The sequence below is a fragment of the Littorina saxatilis genome, linkage group LG1 (assembly GCF_037325665.1).
Source record: "Littorina saxatilis isolate snail1 linkage group LG1, US_GU_Lsax_2.0, whole genome shotgun sequence".
Classification (NCBI taxonomy): Eukaryota; Metazoa; Mollusca; class Gastropoda; order Littorinimorpha; family Littorinidae; genus Littorina; species Littorina saxatilis.
The window spans coordinates 73061295-73080164 of NC_090245.1; the positions used below are offsets into that span (position 1 = coordinate 73061295).

General features: G+C 41.4%; 1 protein-coding gene and 1 long non-coding RNA gene across 2 annotated transcripts in view; both read left to right on the forward strand.

The window, feature by feature from the left end:
• The first annotated feature begins 592 nt into the window (after positions 1-592).
• LOC138978190 (adenosine receptor A3-like) overlaps positions 593-18870 on the forward strand; it is a 46280-nt gene continuing 28002 nt past the window's right edge. The window contains exons 1-2 of the mRNA XM_070350856.1: positions 593-2495; positions 15192-15377. Of these exons, the coding sequence (XP_070206957.1) occupies positions 2391-2495; positions 15192-15377 (291 nt within the window). The 5' untranslated portion in view covers positions 593-2390. The remainder of the gene's footprint in view (positions 2496-15191; positions 15378-18870) is intronic.
• Positions 10401-13234, forward strand: LOC138978199 (uncharacterized). The gene is made up of 2 exons (XR_011459602.1): positions 10401-10952; positions 11710-13234. It is a non-coding gene; the product is annotated as an uncharacterized lncRNA (long non-coding RNA).

Below are 18870 nucleotides of genomic sequence, written 5' to 3' on the forward strand. Positions count from 1 at the left end.
CCACGCAGATCCCGGTCAAGTTCGGCAAGCAGTGGTTGTCGCGAAAAACCAAGCGCATGCGCATTGAGGCACAAAGTTAAAAATAGAAAGGAAATCCCCAACACCGACGAATGTTCGTCTGACGAAGGTTGAATCTGGATGTCCCTAGTGAGGAGGTTTGTTGGGAGATCGGGGTGTAGATCATTCATATCAATGGGTTGATAGGACAGAGATGTTACTGACTTCGAATGAGTTTACGAATTTTACTGTAGAACTCGGTTACTCAGTAGCCGATGTTGGTATTTGCAGGGCTAGATTCTGCTGCTTCTTTGGCGGCGACATCCGCCAGTTCATTTCCCCGGACCCCTACGTGAGAGGGGACCCAGAGAAAACGATACGGATGTGCCGGATGCGATTAACTGGTGACATGTAAAGAGGATTTCTCTTTATAGCTCTGGCCGATTTGATGTATTTCGATGCAGAGCTTGTAGTGAAGAGCGCGAGTCAGAGCAAAAAAACACCGCACGCGGTGTGACTGGGAGGTGATTTATACAAGTGCATGCCATGAACAAGGCAAATAGCTCGGCTGAGAATATGGAGATAGAGAATACTACATGGCTTGCTGTGTCGTACCAGATTTACACGAGTTGTTTTTTTAAATATTGAACTGCGAGCGAAAGCGAGCTGTTCACTATTTGAAAAAGCAACGAGTGTAAATCTGGTACGACACAGCAAGCCATGCAGTATTCTGTTTATCCTACATACTGTACTTACGTGTATTTTACTGAAAATGTCTTGCAGTCCAGGCAGCTAAACTGATTGAAGACGCTTGTTTTGGAACCTCGATCTCTTCTAAAGCCTCGTGCAATCTATTAATTCAAAGCAAAGAAACGTCATTCTGAAAGTGTGGCGTGACGTGTTAGTTCTAAAGATTCATCGAGGGTAATTAGCGAGCACAATTTTTGTTTCTATTATAACGTTTGTCTCGGTGACTTTGGCATCATAAGCCGCAGTGGAAGAACAGGTCCCTGCCAGACTTGCTTGACATGACCTCATTTACATGATATAGGCCTACACACGTGTGATTTGAACGATTATTATCTCACGGGTGTCTCTCTCACGTATGTAGAATAAATGTCTTTATTAAGAGTATATTTCCTTGAGATTTTAAGATCTGGGATCACAAAGGCGCAGCCAACGCTGCCGTCTGCACATTTGGATCCGTCAGTGAAGACTTTTAAATGCTCCGAGAATTTGTAGGTTAGGGTTTCTTTTGTAACAATAGCTAGGTAGACGGGGTTATCTTTTTTGGTAGTATTATCTTCACTGTCATATATAATAGTAGGGGTTTCCTCAAGCCAGGGCGGGTAGGAGGGCGGGGGGACCCTGGCCAGCTCACTGACCTTCACCCCGCTATCGGCTAGAATGCGGTTTACTGTGTCGGATAAGGGTAGCGTTTTGGCCAACAGTTGAGTGCTATGTTTGGTGTTGGCCTCATAAGTTTGGTGCTGAGGAAAAAAAGTCAGTCAGGACCTCGCAGGCAGAGTTCTCTACCGCGTGGGCTCTGACAGCATACTGAGCTGAACGGAGTCTTAGTATAGATTTGCTTTGCTAGTGTCATGGCCCGTTTTCTGCGGATCACTCAGGTTGTGAGAGTGCAGCTCCAATCAGTAACCATCAGTCGGTTGCTCTCCCGTAAGAGTTGTATGCCCGTTGATGCAAGGTCCGTGCATGTGTAAGTACAGGCAGGCAAAGTCCTATAAAAAAAAATTAAAAAAAAAATAAAACACCCGGTCACATGAGTACTGGACCTCGAGTGTCGACAAATGCATGCAATACAGGCAGGAAAAGTCTCATAAAAAAAACACCACCCGGTGACATGAGTATTGGACCTCGAGTGTTGACAAATGAATGCGATGCCAATGGACCGATCCACTCGCATGAAACGGGTCCACCAAAACACTTGCGCAGCCTGGTTACAGACAGAAACATGCCCTGCATCATACATATATTCATCGTTTTTATGCATGGCGACCAATCTGGCCCACAAACACACGGCATGGTCATTCCTGTTTCACATGGGGTTTTTTTCTTTTCAGTTTTGATTAGCCCACTGTGAAAGCCAACGAAAGATCTGGAATTTGCACCGAAGCGGAGACGGAATAGCGTAATCGCATAAATGACACAATATGAATTGACGATAACAAGTGTTATTTTTGTCCGCTAATTGACGGTGTTCGACCCACATCTGATTGAACTGGACCCATGGTCCGGTCGATCAAGAGGAGAGTAGTGTTGCGCAGATATGTCTATGCTTTGAGATCGGAATTCTGTAGCCCAGACTGAGAAGGCGAAACAATGAACTGATTGCGCAACGTCGATCTTCTCTTCGGTTGAGTGATTGTGAAACTATGGCCAATGTCAGCCACACGGACGTGGATGAAAGCAACATACTTTACCAGGCGCTGAATGGATATGGAGTGACAACCTTTTATTTTGTTTTCAACTGTATAATGGTGAGTAAAAAGAGCGCATTATGCACTTGTGCACGTCTGCACGCTTGTCTGTTCGTCTGTTTATTATGCATACAGGAGCTGTTTTGTCAATGTCTTTATTGTCTGTCAAAGGGTTTCATTTACTAATGCGCCTTGCGCCATTGGCGCATAACATCTCAAAATGTTCCATTGGAATTCCCTTCAGTGCGTCAAAGGGCGCACTGAGATTACGTACCACTACGCCACCCCGTGCACACTTTTCCCGGTTTCACCCAACGCTTGCGCCTGGCATATAACGTCACTTTGGAGGTTTGCCTCCAAGAAAGGAAGAGAAATCATTCGAATCTTTCACAAACCATACAAACCCGACAGTTTTTCCCGGAGTTTGTCTATGAAGGATGGTCTTAACATTAGTCGTCTGCCTAGCAGTGCATCGCACGTAAAGATGTATTGGTAATGATCATTTATGAAAGGCCGAAAAGATTAATATGAAGTTTAAATTTGAAAGGGCCAAAAATACTATTACGTCATAGAAGATCTACCGCTTCACAAACAAGCGAAACCCAGGTCTGTGATTATTGTAGTGTAGCCAAGTGGCGTACCCCGTCTCTTTGTGTGTGATTATCTCCTGCCCGACCCAGTTGCCTCCCCTGTCTATAGCTATTCCCTGTGTGTGTGTGTGTGTGTGTGTGTGTGTGTGTGTGTGTGTGTGTGTGTGTGTGTGTGTGTGTGTGTGTGTGTGTGTGTGTGTGTGCTAGTTACATTGGGTTTAGGCCAAACAAAAAATTGTCTGTTTCTGGTAACATGGCTAAAAAAAATAGGGTCGGTAGGTCGGGATTTTTGTTTGTTTGTTTGTTTTTTACCCCAAATGTAGACCAATAAAACTAACTTTAAAAATCGCGCAAAGAGACTGGATTCACTATACATAGAGACAAGACACTCAACACATTTACAAATCGTCAGCGGACTTTCGTTTTCACACGTTTTTGTTGTTCATTTTCTCACCCTGTCCTTTACCACCAAAAAAAAAAAATAAATAAATTTGAGTTTGGAAAAAAAAAGTTTAGGGTCGGCGCCGAAATTTAGGGTCGGTCGGGTGACCAGACACAGACAATTTTTTTTTGGGCCTTACCTTTAAATAATGCCCTTTGTGCTGGGAAATCCCTAACTTAAAATGGTGAGAAGCAGCGGAGTAACCTCTAACCATCAGTGCCTAAGGAGTGACTAAATAATACCTGGTTGTCTTTGTGCATTGTACTTTATTGTGTGTTTACTATCGTAGGGTAGACTCTTGACCGGGTTCATTTCTAATCTAGGTGGTAAGATCCCATAACTTTCCCGGCCCCTTTTAGCTAGTATTATGTATCAGCTTTGACACTGCTTGTAATCTAATGAGCCTTATCCGGTGTATAATGCAGACAGGGCCCTCTTCTCCCTTTAGCTAGTGTAACTGCTCGTAATATTTCCGGTGTGTGACACAGGGCTCTCTGCATCTTTAACGATCCCTTTCATTGGGCAGGCATTTTAAGTAGAACACCCCCCGTTGGTTTACACAGGGTAGCCTTCCTATTGGCCTATCGCCACAGGGAATCGGAAGTGACCACTGTCGTTAAAAGAGCGAGCATAGAGTAGAACAGACAATGCGATTTGTGATAGTGAGCTGTGCGGTCTCCTATTGGGTTGTCGTGAACCGGTCTAGCGTGTAGTTTGGCGCGACGTTTGTAATCGGTCGACTTGTGGTTTTGAATTCGTGCTCTTGTGTTTCGCGACTAGCGTCAGCGGCAGATTTTGTGTTTCTTTTACGTGTGCTCACTGAGGAGAATCTGTAAGTAACTAAATGCATTATTCATTCCTTATGCTTTATTCTTATGTTTCATTTGATGCTATGATGTTTGCATGTATATATATGTACATTTTGACGCTGAAATTGAGCGTTAATAACTTCTAATATCCCATGACCTCCCTTCTTTGTCTCTGTTACTTCAGTATGGGTATATATGTTGTATTTTTGATAGCTCAATAAATACATCATGGACTCAAAAAAATATATGATAGTGCAGATTCCGATTTGGGCGAAGAACTACTTTGCTCCCGACCTTTGACCTCGCGCCGAACAATGTGACACATTTGTATGAAGTTCCAAAATCGTATTGCACGGCTCAGAAAACCATATCAGTTGCACGCAAAAATGAATCTCAGAACTGATCTGATGTATGAGATGCAATAAGCAAACGTTTCTTTCATTATGAAAGCAATGCAGGTGGGAAAAAACGAACATTCAACTTACAAGATAACCAGATGCTAGCGAACCAAAACAAAAACACGAGTACCCTCCCCTTGCTTCGTTAGCAGACGACTTTTGAGAATCTGTCAGACCGTCCTTACCTGGCACGGTTGGGCTTCGCTATCATCAGCTGTTTCACGTGTTTTGCGAGCAAGTCTACTCTTTTGCCTGGCTCTGCAGTAAGTCCACATTGGCGATGAAGGTATCTAAGAACTTAACATGTGTGTATTTTTCCGTAATCCAGTCATATTCTTTCAAAATGCAATCAAGCGGCGGTGACAGACTTGGGTCCTGTTTTCCTCGCACCCATACCAGTTTAGGTTCATGCAAACACACTCGCAAAACATGTAGATACATTTCAAATAGGGAGCAAATGGTTAAATCTACATATGTGTTCCCTAAAATTTGCTTCTCTGTCAATAAGACTAATTGTATAATAATGCGTTCGAAAAAAACAACGTGGAATCGATTCTGAATCGAGTCGAGTAAGCCAAATGGGGGCCAAACCGGTTTCCCCGTTCCGCCGACCTGAAACGCAAAAGAATTGTGCGCTTCAACTAAATGGATTTCTATACGACTTCATTACTTTCTTGCAACTTATGAACCTTTACTTAAAGCTTTTAAACGGTCTGAAAGTAGTGTTACCGCGTACTTATAGATGCACTCATTCGTTTTATTTTTTCAGCGACGGTCACTTAGTTTAAGGTTGCAAAAAGGCCAAGTCTCGCTGAAAACACTGTTTCACACTCCACAGATCGCAACAGTGCCGCTAGTAGTCTACACTTTGTGTTTGATGGTAGAATGGGATATACAGATTACAACACTCGTGGTTTTTTATATGGCTTGTATTTCAGTCAAGACCCAGCGGGAATATCAATCGAGAGCCACTCGCCAAAGGCTCGTGTCTCCCGATGATATTCATCCGCTGGGTCTTGACTGAAATACAAGCCATATAAAAAACCACTCGTGTTGTAACCTATACATATTTGATGACCAGTTGTTCTAAAGTTGTTTTAGAGTGTTTCGTTTTCGCTGAGAAAAAGCCTGTCTCGCAATATTTTATGTCGAGAAGACACATGTGTATCGTTGCGATTTTTTCCCCATTTCATCACATATTATTTCTGGAGATCAGTAAAGTCTGAGCAGTAGTCGGTTAAAAGTCCAAAGTTAAGCCCTCAGTGCCATTGGCCCGTAAAGCTACCTATTTACGATTTAGGCGCAGAAACCCCTACAATTGATGAACGGGAATTGTGGTTGACACATATATTTTGGGTAATGAACTCGTATCATGAGTTTGATGAATTCAGGCAAGAGAATGATAGAGATCTTCTGAGTTAAGATCTCAGACAATAGGAAGGTACTGTCCACAGGCGGATGCACATTTTTAACTATTAATTCCCATGTTGCACTTTAAAGGCGGTTGCCTGCAGAAGAACTTTGCGACTGATTTAAACCTAACATTTTGTGCAGTCGCATAGATGCAAAACAGACTTTTAATCTAAAGCGATATGATTTAGTCACGCTTCCCTGTAAAGTAATAGACTGTTGTCTAACGCTTCATTTTGAAGCATGGGAACGCTCGCTTACCCCATGCCTGAGTTATCTTTCTTATTCTTGTCGTTATTATTCAACTCGATGAAGATGTGTCTTCATGGCGATGAACACGCTTAATAATAACAATTATTTTGCAGTTGCGGTTCATGCAGTTGGTTAATTTATGTAAAGCATTTTCCTATGCAAGGCTTAGGCCTAAGGGAAGATGTTGGTTACTTCCCTTGACATTAGCTGTTGTGGAGTTGTTTAACTCACTGTGGATTCTCTTTCAGAGAATGCTGTGTCTGCAGGATTTTGGCTGTATTGTTACTTGTCTATATTTGTCATGATTATTTTGTACAATGTTACATTCATTGATTTATGCTTTGTATTATGTTATGTGTGACTTAGAAGGCATGTTGTTTATAATTGTATTTTCTTTTCTTTCTAGTGCCTTCTTCTTTACACTGCTTTCTGGTTGATACCAGAACTCATAGTTATATTTCTTGCTACTAGAATAATTACCTTATAACACTATTTCTGGTTTCATATTCATAGTTTATATTTCTGGTTTGCACCAGAAATACATATTGTTTCTGGTTTTACCCCTTACAGAAAAGAAAAGTCGCTGCGACCTCGCTGCGACCTCGTTGCGAGGTCGCAGCGATCTAAACACATCGCAGCAACTAGTCGCAGCTGGTCACGGCTAGCCGCGATGTTGGCGCGAGCCTCGCAACAACATCGCGACCTTGGCGCGAGCCTCGCGACAACATCGCGGCTAGCTGTGACCCTGGCGCGAGGCTCGCGACAAGAGCGCGGCTAGCTGCGACCATGGTGCGAGGCTCGCGCCAACATCGCGGGTAGCTGCGACCTTGGCGCGAGCCTCGCAACAACATCGCAGGTAGCTGCAACCTTGGCGCGAGCCTCACAACAACATCAAAGTTAGCTGCGACAATTGGCGCGAACCTCGCAACAACATCGCGGGTAGCTGCGACCTTGACGCGAGCCTCGCAGGTAGCTGCGATCTTGGCGTAAGTTTCCGAACAACATCACAGCTAGCCGCGACCTTAATGGAGGCTTTTTCAACATCATATGGAGGGGCCTGCTTATAGAGCGATTATTGTGTCTGACTCTCTGAGTGGCCCTATTTGCAAATATTCTTACCATCTTGGCACAAGAATGAGACATGGTGGCAGCAAATATTATTCAGAAACATAACACTCAGCTTGCTTCATGTTTTAAAAAACTGTATGAAATATGTTTCATATTACAAAGTAAATATTTTCTTTTGTTTTTAAGCAAAAAGTGTATTTTGGCATTAATTCTTCTGTTAAAGGGATGTATAAATCAGCAGCCCGAAATTCTTGTTTGTTTACCAACTGCCAGAGACTTTTATTCTGTAGTTTCACACAAAATGTTGTTGAAGCAAAATTCAAGGCTTAAAGGTCGTCTACATTTCTGCTTTTTTTTTCAATAATCTTATGGTTAGATTTCGCTAAAAAGTTATGTCAGATGATGAATGAAGCATGGTGAAATTTTTTTATCAAAATAAAAATAAATGTAAAAAAAGTTTTTATTTTTGAGAAGTACAGTATAACACTTCCAATGTTTTGATTTCCATGTGGAGAGAGCATGTATTTTAACTATAAATATCGACCAATCAAATTCATGTCACTATGCTGACAGCCACACCCACACAATCACAGCAACAGTTTGACACAGTGTATTAGAGCGCTGTCCACGATGTTTTGTTAAACGCACGGAATGCATGGTATTTGAGAGGACTTTTGCTCTTGGCATTTGCCAAATAAGGATATCGTACTACGCTGCATTACTTTCATGAATTTTCAATCGGCTACCCTGGCTTCGTCCTTCCTGATCGAAGGGGAGTGTATTTTTGATATTTGTAGGGAATAGCTAGACTTAGTATTTGATGCCGATTTCTGTATAAAAATGTAGACAAACACCTTTAAACTCGAGTATTATATTTTCACAAAGATGGTCGCAACCGTTTATGGCATGTTGCATTTCCATTTAAAAATCAGGTAAAGTGTTATCTTGTGCTTCTTTAAAATTTGGGAGCTAGAAAGTACCATGGTGATGTGTTGCTAACTGCATTTAGCTTAGGGAGTTTACTATTGCCCATTAAACTCAAAGTGTACAACCAGCCTATATTATAAAGACTTAACAGAAATGATCAGATTCAGAGCATATATGACAGCACACGACACGAATGGAAGCACTATATATAGCTTGCACACCAACAAACAAGAGAAATTTTAACTGGCAGTGTGACGATCAAACAATTCCATTAAAAAATATAGCTGGAACCCTAGCTGTTTTGCGCTTGGAGTATTCTCAAACAAATTTGGCATATATATATATTTTCAGGAAAAAAAGGTGTACTCCATACATTTGACCGTTGCAACATTAAAAAGTTTACCAAAACATTAAACCAAATGCTTCTTTCAATGTGTAATGACAAAAGCGGTTACCATTGATCAAATGCAGAGTTGTAAAGTTGTTATAATCATTAAACCATACTGATCGTATTTTTAGACAAACAAGCATACATAGTCTAATACAGCAATAATTATGTGTTCCCAGGTCTTGATCACAGGCGGAAGGTATCGTCCACTGGTCAAACCTTCTTTGTATCACTTAGCTCCTAGCCGCAATCGGGATTTTTTCCACCCCATTTCAAAGGACCAGACCATGCTGTTTTAAAGGTTATTAGAACCACTAACCGATGACTGAAGGTTAGAGAAATGCACCTGAAGATGCCAAAAATGTAAAGAAATTCACCGAATAAAATAAAAAATGTATACCACATCAAAATACATACCATTTTCGTTAGTTAATTTGTGTTTACCATTTGATTTTGTATGAATATTTTATTGAAGTACCGTTCAGCCTCACACAGCCTCCGCGCGCTGTGATGCGCAACATTTTTCAGTTCGGTCGTCGTACTTTACGCTCTCTTGCTCCGCGTCAAAGAAACTACAATGGGTGTTTTGAAAGAGCAGAGCTAGCTCTATAATTTCGTATATTTTGAGAACTGGAAAACAAAGTGACCAAAAATTGCGGTTAAAGTTTTCAAAATCAAACTACCGACAACTTTATCACACTGCCAAATGAAATACACCATTCGATTCAGCTCGAATTTTTCTTTAAACAAGCAAAAAATGAAGTCAGTCCGACATGTGTCCTCCGAGCAAGACGCCCAAAACGAGGCTCGAATAGCTTTGCCTGCAGTTTTGAAAATGGCGCCCGGTGGCTCAAGCCGCGATTACCGACTCAACAAATTCGACCCAAGCATTCTTTTCGTCCGGCACATCGATTCAAGATGTTCTGTTCGGTAAGTTTAGACATATTAAAGTATTGATTGAATGTTTTTAATGGCGGATGTACGAAATGACAGAAGGTATTTTGTACTGAATTTGACGAAGCGGTTCGACTTCGATGGCCTGTCTGTGTTTCAAGCGGAAGAGTTGTGTTAGTGTTACGAACCGCTTTCGTTTTTGAGTCACTTGAGAAAATGTGACTCTATGTAATCGGTCAGTGTTAGTCTGTCCGGCCGGTCTCATTGTTATGTAGCCAAGCACTACCTTACGGCCGTCCGTAGACACCACCTTAACGTTGGACTTTTCTCGGAAACTATCAAAGCGATCGGGCTCATATTTTGTTTAGTCGTGACCTCCAATGACCTCTACACTTTAACGATGGTTTCGTTGACCTTTGACCTTTTTCAAGGTCACAGGTCAGCGTCAAAGGAAAAATTAGACATTTTATATCTTTGACAAAGTTCATCGGATGTGATTGAAACTTTGTAGGATTATTCTTTACATCAAAGTATTTACATCTGTAGCCTTTTACGAACGTTATCAGAAAAACAAGGGAGATAACTAGCCTTTTCTGTTCGGCAACACACAACTTAACGTTGGGCTTTTCTCGGAAACTATAAAAGTGACCGGGCTCAAATTTTATGTGAACGTGACTCATTGTGTTGTGAATAGCAATTTCTTCCTGTCCATCTGATGCCTCATATAATATTCAGAACTGCGAAAGTGACTCGATCGAGCGTTTGCTCTTCTTGTTTTCTCTAACCCAATAGAATCTAATGACGAAAATAATCATTGACAATGTATCTAAAGATATAAAAAAAACTATTTCTGGTGCATCTACGAAATGAAAACATTGCATATTGTTCAAAAACTGATTTTATTCAGGTCACGTAACTTCTTCTTTTCTTGCACCAGCTGAGTGGAAACCAAAAGTAGAATTCACCAGCTGACTCTGAGAACGTTTTGCGGACTCGCAATGTTTCGCACATGTATGTCGACTTATTTCGTGTGAGAAAACAGATATTACAGATATATTTTTTATAAAATACTGGTAGCCGCTTTTTCATTTATTGAAAATGAAATAACTGACTTTTCTTCTTTGAGTTTGAATGGTGTTTTTCTTTCTGCAGAAGTAGTGTTTGATGTTATTGTTATAACTTACTTTTTGTTCTTTTCTCCAGATGACACACATGCACCAACAACTTGCTAACTATTTTCTTGCCTCTGGCCGTGGCAGACCTCCAAATCCACCGACCGGGGCTGACAAACAAGGTTTTGCTGCAGTTACAGAGGCAAAGTGGCAAGCCCTCTTCAGTGGTAAGTACTCGGTTGATCACAACTCTTTTTTGTCTTATAGATATGCTTATGTATTTATAAACAGGCTAGCAATCCTTTGCGTCTTTTCTTTATCCACTAAAATTAATTACAAAATAATAATAGACATTGATAATTTGTATTTATTTCTTTGGCTGTCCCTTTTACTATACTGCAGCATAGTTCATGCACTGGTATATTGCTATTTCATATGTTACGTGGATTTCCATTGGTCAATTGGGCAAAACTGAGCTCAGTGCAAAAGTGATATCGACGACATTTCCGTTGATATAAGTTTTGATATCGACGACCTCTTTATTGCTTCCCCACTTCAAAAACAAAAACACCTAAATTTTAAAACAAACAAATATATATAAAAATGTAATTATCCCAGAATTTAGTTGAGCAAGTGACTAAAGACTTTTTGAAAGAAAAAACATTTTGAAAAACTGAAAAGTACAAGAAAAGAGTGAACAAAAAGAAATGATAATCAGAGGGAGGGATATGGAACAGCCAAAACTGAGACAAATACTTTTGTAATTTCTTTACAATAAATACAAAATGTCCCGAGAATTAGCAATATATCTAACATTGACTGACTGTGTGACGATATCTTCTGCTATTGGTCTGTTTCGACAGTGATATCAAAATCTTGATATCACTGTCTCAACAGACCATAGCAGAAGATATCATCACACAGTCCGTCAATATTGGGTAATATTATCTTTTGGAACACAGACTGATATTGACTTTTTTTCAGGTCCACTCCTGGTTTGAGAAGCTCTTCCCAGAAGTTACCTTTCCTGTGGATCGGATTGGTGGTGTCATTGATCGCACGGAGAAGCAATTCAAGGAGCTCCTCAGTGGGGAGACAGAAACAACAGCATTTCTTCAGGTTGTCAGAGATCTTGATTCAGAGATGAGATTCCCAAATTTTGACATAAGAGGGTAAAGGAAGTTTGGCCCTTTGCGTTGCCCCTTGTGGGAGTCAGGGGGCTGAAGCTGATGCGTTTTTAGCATTTACATAACAAAAAATTGCTCAGAAATGAGTCTTAGCAGCAGAATATTTTGATTAGAACTTTGGGCATTGTTCATGCATTTCTAGAATGAATCTCACAAATAAACAACAACAGTCACTGAAAATAACATCACACTCACAGACTGACAAACACAAGTGTGCACACAAGGACAAATATGTGGTCAAATGGTCTTTCAACACGCTCTTGCCTCTCTATTTGAAGCCCAGTACTTTATTACACCACGTGCATTGTGCCTTCCCCGAACATTCAACTTTTGAACCGAATCTCCGAGACGGATGGAAAGTTTTCGTCCCTTCACTTCGGTAGTTATAATTTCGTCTTTCCACGCCCAAACCCATTTGTTCTTTAGCCCTTTATCAATCTCAGAAGCTAAAGCATGTTCTGTTTCTGCCAACAATCGCATTGACGACGCCATCTTGCTAAAGTGGCTAAAGTCAACAACTAAATCAGCCCATTTAGGAACTTCCGCGATGAAGACACTGATGATGAGGAGAAACTTGTTCCCAAATGGACAGTTCGTACACGGGTCTAAAGTTCATTTCGTAGATTTTTGGTTTTGAGCTCGCGGAGATTTTTTTGTCGGAGGTATTGTCGGTCCGGACAATCAAAAACCGGTCTAGTCTTTTGGGCGATTCAGTCATTGGCAGGTCAGATTTTTGATAATCAACCTCTACCCCCCCCCCCCCCCCCCTTTTTTTCCTCAAGGGATCTGGACGATTCAGGAAAACGGTCCTGGGGATCAACTTTTGAGCAGAATTCCGCGAAAAAGGGGAAGAATCTCATCTCTGTTGATTTTGTTTCTGATGCACTCAGCCACCTTGGGTTAAGAAGGGGAGAACTTCTTGGAGAGTGCATACACTACTTGGTAGGTATGCAACATATTATGTACTGGTTAGCCTGTAATGTACTGTCTTGATTTCATTTTCGAAATATAGTTTTTCATAATAACTATATCGCTGATAGCTCTACACTTTTACTTTTAGGGTGTATTGCAATTAACTTTGGAAAAAAGGTTAAGCAGCTGTTTATGTTTAAACAAAAAATTACTCGCGAGACCTTTAGCTAAACCCATGTGACATTGGTAAAAAACCCCAGCATGAGCGATTGCTAGTGCTGGCGATCTTGTATTTCGGCAACAAATTGTGAACTCTGATGAACTTGTTCGTCCTGATCGCAGGATACAGCTTGCTCTATTTAATCTGAATTTATGCCAAATGAGCTTTTATTAAATAATTTGAATTTAAACCAATTGTTTGTTTTACATTTGAGAATATGCGTCTGCATGTGTTGAACTGCTTCTGTCTCTAGTCAATTTAGAATGTATGTAGCACAATGGCCTGTCAGTGCGAAAGGATTTGCATGCACCCACAAGCTGGTTGCAGCATTTTTCTGGGAGGGTTTAGGTATATTTTAACTGGGACTTTAAACCATCTAAACAATGTTCAGGGTTTGGTAAAGCATTTCCTCCTGCATAACTGCAGTAAGTTATCACTCATCACTAGGTTGCAGCTCACTTGCTGTGAAATTTGAAGGTCGTTGCTTGATGATTTCATGGACATCGCAGTAAACCGTGACAACTGCACAGGTAGCTGCAGCTGGCTCAAGGAAAGCTTGTACGTGGTAAGAATTTGGAGGACAGGCCAGGGATATCCCGGCTCACCCTGGTCGTTGCTAGCTATATATAGCTGTGACATGGTCGCGGATATATAGCTGTGACTACCACATATAGGTCCGGGTAATCGCGGCTAGCTGCGAGGTAATCGCGGCTAGCTGCGACCTAATCGCGGTATATAGCTGTGACTATCAGGAACAGGTCCGGGTTACCGCGGCTAGCTGCGACCTGGTCGCGGCTAGCTGTAACCTGCTTGGGTCTATAATAATTCATCGTGGCTTGCCACGACTAGATCGCAGCTAACTGCGACTAGATCACAGCTAGCTGCGACTACATCACAGCTAGCTGCGACTAGATCACGGCAAGCCGCAGCATGATCCCAGGAACATCGCGGCTAGCTGTGACCTGGTCGCGGCTAGCTGTGACCTGGTCGCAGCTAGCTGTGACCTGGTCGCGGCTAGCTGTGACCTGGTCGCGGCAAGCTCACAGTAAGGGGTCCAGGACATCGCGGCTAGCTGCTGCTAGGTCGCGGCAAGCTCGCAGGGAACATCGCAGCTAGCCGCGACCTCATCACATCAAGCTCGCGGGTGGGATCTCCATATAAGGATATATAACTACATCGCAGCTAGCTGCGACTTAGTCGCAGCAAACTTAATTTGCATGGTAAATTACGGCCTCGCAGCGACCTCGCTGCGAGGCTCGCCACAGGGCCTTTTTTTTCTGTAAGGGACACTAAATACATATTTTCTGGTTGCTACCAGAATAATATTGTCGTTTTAATTATACTGCTTTCTGGTTGCTACCAGAATAATATTGCCTTTTTAATTATTCTGCTTTCTGGTTTGCACCAGAAATACATATTGTTTCTGGTTTTACACTAAATACATATTTTTTGGTTCTGTTATTGTTTCTAGCTGATTCTGGTACTGGTAGATATCAGAATTTATAATTGGTATTTCTGGTTATATGTAAGCATTGCTATTTCCTATATTAGAGTTCTGTTATTGTTTCTAATTTATAACTTATAGCATTGTTTCTAGTTGCTACCAAATTTAGCTAAACTGTTTTGGAATATTTATGATTTAGATAAGCTACCTGAGTGGTTTTTCTTAGTTACATTTTCCTTCAATAAAAGATAAGTTAAGATAAGTTAAAGCAACCTCTGTCTTCGGTGTCTTAATTGTATGCTCCTCTGCCTGTGCTATATATCCTTTTCCTTCCACCCGACCTTCCCACAGTAGTGGTGACGAGTTAACTTCAAACAAGTTTCTTCATGAATGTTGTAAACAAATGCAGTCACACACACACACACACGTACACACACACACACACACACACACACACACTGACACATATATACACATACCAACACTTACGCACACACACACACACACACACATACACACACACACACATACACATACACTGACGCACACATCACACACTGACACATATACACATACCAACACACACACTGACACACACACACACACACACACACACACACACACACACTGACACACACACACACACAATCATTAAATAAATGTCATAAAAACTTTTTTTTTTAAATGTACTGTCTTTGTGCAGATGGTACTGGCTGCGTGGATCATTGCGTTGAACTCCTTGGTGTTCGACACTCTGGTCAGAGTCAAGGCTAAAAAAAGCAGTCACCAAGAGCCATCCGACTGGCTAGTAGCCAGCCTCAGTATGGCTGACTTGGTGACCGGGATCTTCCTTATCTACCACAGCGCTCGCAACATAATCAACTTTCAGGTACAGCATATGATAACGGTTTGTTCAAAAGTGTATAACTGGAGATGGCCTACGTGACTGCGGCAAAAAACAAAAACAAAACAAAAACTGAGCCGGCGGTAGGAAGACCGTGCAGATATCATCCAACTTTTCGTGCAAAGCGACGGTCGAACTAACCTAATTCACACGACATGGCCTGCCAACGGGCCTTTCACTGAGTCGGGTTGCACAGTGAGCTTTGCCGTGTGTTTTGCATCTCACAAAATAGGCATTCCTAAATGTTCACTTTCGACAGATATCCGCATAGGTCAGTGGTATAGCGCTGCGGTTCCTGAAGTCGCTGGTTTGAGCACCGCCAATGCTATCATTTTTTATGAATCATGCGCGCTTTTCCTGTTTTGTTTATAAAATATGCTTCTTTTTTTTTTTTTTTTTTTTGGGGGGGGGGGGGGGGATTTTGTGTGTGCTCATTAATATAAATAAATCGCAATTCAAGACTCAAATACTATAACATTTTTATGTCCTTATAAAAACAAGAATAAATGCCTTGTAGTGCCGGGCGGTTTGAAAAAAACACTAATTCACATTAGTTCTGAATGGCACTAAAAACATCAAGACTTTTTTTTTTAAATCACTCACTGAAACGGACGCAGCACGCGCGCGTGCTTACACACACACACACACACACACACACACACATACACACACACACACACATAAAATACACACACACACACACACACACGCACACACACACACACACACACACACACACACACACACATAAAATACGTAAGGTCTGAGTGGTAACGCACTTCCGCTCGGAAGCGAGAGGTTGCGAGTTCGACCCTGGGTCAGGGCGTTAGCAATTTTCTCCCCCCTTTCCTAACCTAGGTGGTGGGTTCAAGTGCTAGTCTTTCGGATGAGACGATAAACCGAGGTCCCTTCGTGTACACTACATTGGGGTATGCACGTTAAAGATCCCACGATTGACAACAGGGTCTTTCCTGGCAAAATTGTCTAGGCGTAGATAAAAATGTCCACCAAAATACCCGTGTGACTTGGAATAATAGGCCGTGAAAGGTGGATGCAGCGCCTATAGGCTGTTGATCTACTGGCCGATGTGAATGCGTGATATATTGTGTAAAGAATTCCATCTCACACAGCATACGCGCTTCGAACTTCGGATAAGGCGCTATATAAATACCCGTTATTATTATTATTATTATTATTATTATTATTATTATTATTATTATTATTATTATTATTATTATAAGAGAAAAGATCGAGCGATGTAGATAAATTATAAGAGCTATATTTTGTCATGCAGATTGCGGACACCTCGCTTGAAAAAAAACTACTTTTATTGTCACTTTCATTATTATTTCTTCTAAAACGTGCCTGTCAAGATACTCCGCGTACAATGTTCCATCTCTCATGGCTGGTCCAAATGGTATTCGTCTTTCAACACAGGCGCCACTGTATATATGTTACAGGCATTAAGTGAAACCAGGCATTACGCGTAATGCCTGAAATGTTCAGGCATTACGCGTAATGCCTGTGACCACTAGGCATTACACGTAATGCCTAAAAATACCAGGCATTACACGTAATGCCTGAAATTTAACTCTCAAAATTACGCTTATTGCCTGACGCAATTCAGGCAATAGGCCTACACACAACATAAAAGCCTATTGCACTGAACAGTTATCCATCCATCTACGGTGAGAACATTTTAAAGGACAAAGTGTTGACAAAATGTCATGGTGTGAATATTGTAATTAGTGATGGTTCACCACAGTTTGAATTTCACGTAAGTGTGAGTGCATGTCACAATGGAAAGCCGAGGTCCAATATATCCAGTCGAGTTTTCACCAGTTGCTTATTCGTCACCATGGAGGATACTGAAAAAGAACAATTGTTTACTCGACGTTTGTTTGAACATTATGAAAAGGACGGCAGAAAGTTGCTCCCGAAAGCTGTGTACTTCAGAACAATCGAAGAAGTAAAAGCTGCCTTCCAGAAAACGACAAAGTCACGTCATGAGTATCATCTCTTGGGAAAGTAAGTGATGTGTGGTGTTTGTCAAAAACAGATTTGAGTATTGGTATTCAGCTCTACGTCTATCGTGAAACAATACTGACACCGGGTTATCTCCAATGCTGTCTCTGATAGAGTAATTGACACATAATTATAATGTCAAAGGGAGGTAACAAAAAAGGCTTAGTACACTGACTGTATCGTTCTTGCTGGAACAAAAACAGCTGATAAGAAAATTGCGTTGTGTTATCTCACATACCGGGTCTGTTGAACGTTACGATATCAAATTATTATTAATGTTCGCTTTAGAAACACTGTGTAAACGGATGTGTTTTTCTCAAAAGGAAGATTTGTTATTATTATTCGACGTAAGTTGTTCACGATCTTTTGTGGTTTGAATGTAGCGCTCGGGTACATTGACATGTTGTTATTGTTTTAGCAAGATGAATTCAATCTGGACCCTGTCCTACGTGTTATAATTATATCCGACTCGCTGCCGAGAGTTATGGTACATTGTTTATAACCATGATAAACATGTCCTGTTATTGCCATTAAATAGTCATTTACTTTAATTTTCAGATTCGAGGTATTAAAATGCGGTGACATCGAAAGGCTTGTACAGAAAAGGACTGACACAACTGAGGAATCCATTCTCTACTATACTACCCTTGAAGAAACATACGATATCGCCAAGAGAGCGCATGTGATGTGGCCACAGGCCATGGCGGTTGTGATCGCATGGAGAAGGAGTTGCACAAGAAATACGACAACATACCACGCCACGCGATAGAACTTTACAAATCTTTGTGCGCAGAGTGTCAGAAGAAGAAGAAACGAGCGAGAGTCAAAGGTGTTGTTGTTCGACCGATTCTATCAAACGATATTCTATCCCGGGCTCAGATCGATCTTATTGACATGCAGTCGCTGGCTGACCGAGGTCATAAATGGATTTGTGTTGTACCAAGATCATTTCAGCAAATTCTGCATTCTAAGACCATTGAGTACCAAAAGAGCTTCGGAAGTTGCGAGTCACATCCTAGACATTTTTTCTGGCGTTCTGTGCTCCATCTATTCTTCAGAGCGACAACGGAGCTGAATTCACGGCCAGTATAATTACCGAGGTCGCACAATTATGGCCCGATCTAAAAATAATGCAAGGAAAACCGAGACAGCCCCAGAGTCAAGGCTCTGTTGAAAGAGCAAATTCAGACATAAAGGATATGCTGGTAGCATGGATGAGCGAGAACAAGACTACGAACTGGACTGCTGGCATCAAATTTGTCCAGTTTATAAAGAACACGAGTCACCACGCCGGTATAGGCAGATCGCCATTCAAAGCATTGTTTGGCACGGAAGCCAAGATCGGTCTGAGATCAACAACGTTGCCCGATGGTATCATAGACTTGATCGAAACGGAGGAAGAATTACAAAAGGCATTAGTGGAACCAAATGAAGACATCGACATGCCCCAAGC